Here is a 2,500-nt window from a genome sequence, read left to right as displayed (position 1 = left end):
AACGTTTGGATATTTTGCAGACTTGTTGATGATACTCTAAGGTTACTATGTAAAAATTTTCAATGAATTCGGTTCCGGTCTCACTGAGAAAATACTTGCCAAAAAGCGGTTCACTTTTTTGGGGGACACCCGATATATACTTCTTTTTTTATTGACAGAGAGAGGCTGGGTTTGTGCCATGTAATGACGAAGAAGAAGAAGAAATAAACAGTTGTATTCGTTGCAATATTATTCTTATTTGATCTATTCTATTCTGTTACATTTCTATTTATCATATTATTATTGGTATTATTATTATTGTTATCATTATTATTATCATTATCATTATCATCATCATCATCATTATTATTATCATTATTACTATTATTATTATTGTTATCATCATCATCATCATTATCATTATGATTATCATTATTATTGTTATCATCATCATCATCATTATTATTATTATTATTATTGTTATCATCATCATCATCATCATCATTATTATTATTATTATTATTATTATTATTATCATTATTATTATTTGAAAAAAAAAATTCATGAACGAAGGAAGTTGGGTTCGTGTCATGTAATGGGGTCAGAATAAAGGTTATGTGCATATACAAATACATAAACCCCCCCTCACACACACACACACACACACACACACACACACACACACACACACACACACACACACACACACACACACACACACACACTACCCCACCCCTCCCGCCCCCCTCACCCCCCTACCCCCTCCCCCACACACAGAGACACAGATACAGAGACAAACACACAGGCAAACACACACACACACACACAAACAAACACACACACACACACACACAAACACACACACACACACACACACACACACACACACACACACACACACACACACACACACACACACACACACACACACACACACACACACAAAAGGCCAGCAACTCACTCTCTTCCAAAGACGCTCGGCACTTGTTCGTCAGCGGATCGAAAAAGGCGTTGACACACCGTACGATTGCCATCGTACGACCCGTATCGCATCGGACGAACCAGGGAGAGAACAGGCGACCCGGGTACACCCGGTTTCCGTCCGGAAGTCCGACACAGCTAGGCAACCGCTCTTCGCATACGGGGCAGGCTGTTGGCTGAGGTCTTCCGCTGACTCTGCACTGCTGGAGGGACGCGTATTCACCTGCAATGGAAGATGGGGGGGTGGGGGGGGGGGGGGAGAGGATGGAGAAGGGGAGAGGGAGGGGTGGGTGGGCGGGGAAGAATATCATCACCAACACACCACCACCACCACCAGCAACAGGACAACAGCAGCAGCTACAATTACACAAATACCACTGCCAGCACCACCAGCACTGCACGTGGCCCTGCTACTGCTGCTGCTACAACTACTAGTACAATACAAAACCATTACTATTACTACTACTACTGCTGCTGCTGCTGCTGATACTAGTACTACAATACGAAGCCTCCTCCACCACCATTACTACTACTACTATAATACAAAACCACCACCACTGATACTACTATTGATGCTGCTGCTGCTGCTGTTGTTGTTGTTGCTGCTGCTGCTACTACTACTTCTACTACTACTATTACTTCTACTACTACTCCTACTACTACTACAAAACCACGATCATCACCACCACCACTAAAACAACAACTACAACAATATAACATCGCCACCACCACCACCACCACCAACACCACCACTGCAAAACGGGGGAAAAAAAAGAAAAAAGAAGATAGTATTTACATAGCGCTGAATCTTCTGCAGAGACAAATCAAAGCGCTTTCACACCAGTCATTCACACGCATGCATAACTCTAAACCTGAAGAAACTGAAGACAAGGAGGAGGCAGGGAAGGGAGGCTGTATTGGAAAGAAGTGGGTTTTAAGGCCAGACTTGAAAGAGCTTAGTGTGGAGACCTGACGAAGCGAAAGAGGAAGTTCATTCCAAATGCAAGGTCCAGAGACAGAGAAAGAACGGCGGCCAACAGTGGACTGTTTTAATCTGATTATGTGTAAACAGTGTGGATCCAAAGCCGATCGTAGAGAGCGACTGAGATGGAGTGTATTTGTACTCGTATTTCTTTTTATAACAACAGATTTCTCTGTGTGAAATTCGGGTTGCTCTCCCCAAGGAGAGCGTGTCGCCATACTACAGTGCTACCCATTTATTGTTGTTGTTGTTGTTGTTGTTTTGTTTTTTGTATTTTTCCTGAGTGCAGTTTTATTTGTTTTTCCTATCGAAGTGAATTTTTCAACAGAATTTTGCAAGGAACAACCTTTTTGTTGCCGTGGGTTCTTTTACGTGCGCTAAGTGCATGCTAGCACACGGGACCTCGGTTTATCATCTCATCCGAATGACAAAGCGTCCAGACCACCACTCAAGGTCTAGTGGAGGAGGAGGAGAAAAAAAAAAATATATATATATATATATCGGCGGCTGAGCCGTGATTCGAAACCAGCGCGCTCAGATTCTCTCGCCTTCCTAGTC

At 42.9% G+C, this 2,500-nt stretch overlaps 1 protein-coding gene across 1 annotated transcript in view; it reads right to left on the bottom strand.

The window, feature by feature from the left end:
- The window catches only part of LOC143275235 (uncharacterized), a 51,742-nt gene that overhangs the window by 8,195 nt on the left and 41,047 nt on the right, over positions 1-2,500 (bottom strand). The window contains exon 15 of the mRNA XM_076579209.1: positions 941-1,183. Within this exon, the coding sequence (XP_076435324.1) occupies positions 941-1,183 (243 nt within the window). The remainder of the gene's footprint in view (positions 1-940; positions 1,184-2,500) is intronic.

The sequence above is a fragment of the Babylonia areolata genome, chromosome 30 (genome assembly GCF_041734735.1).
Source record: "Babylonia areolata isolate BAREFJ2019XMU chromosome 30, ASM4173473v1, whole genome shotgun sequence".
Classification (NCBI taxonomy): Eukaryota; Metazoa; Mollusca; class Gastropoda; order Neogastropoda; family Buccinidae; genus Babylonia; species Babylonia areolata.
This window is presented reverse-complemented; position numbering and strand designations above follow the sequence as displayed.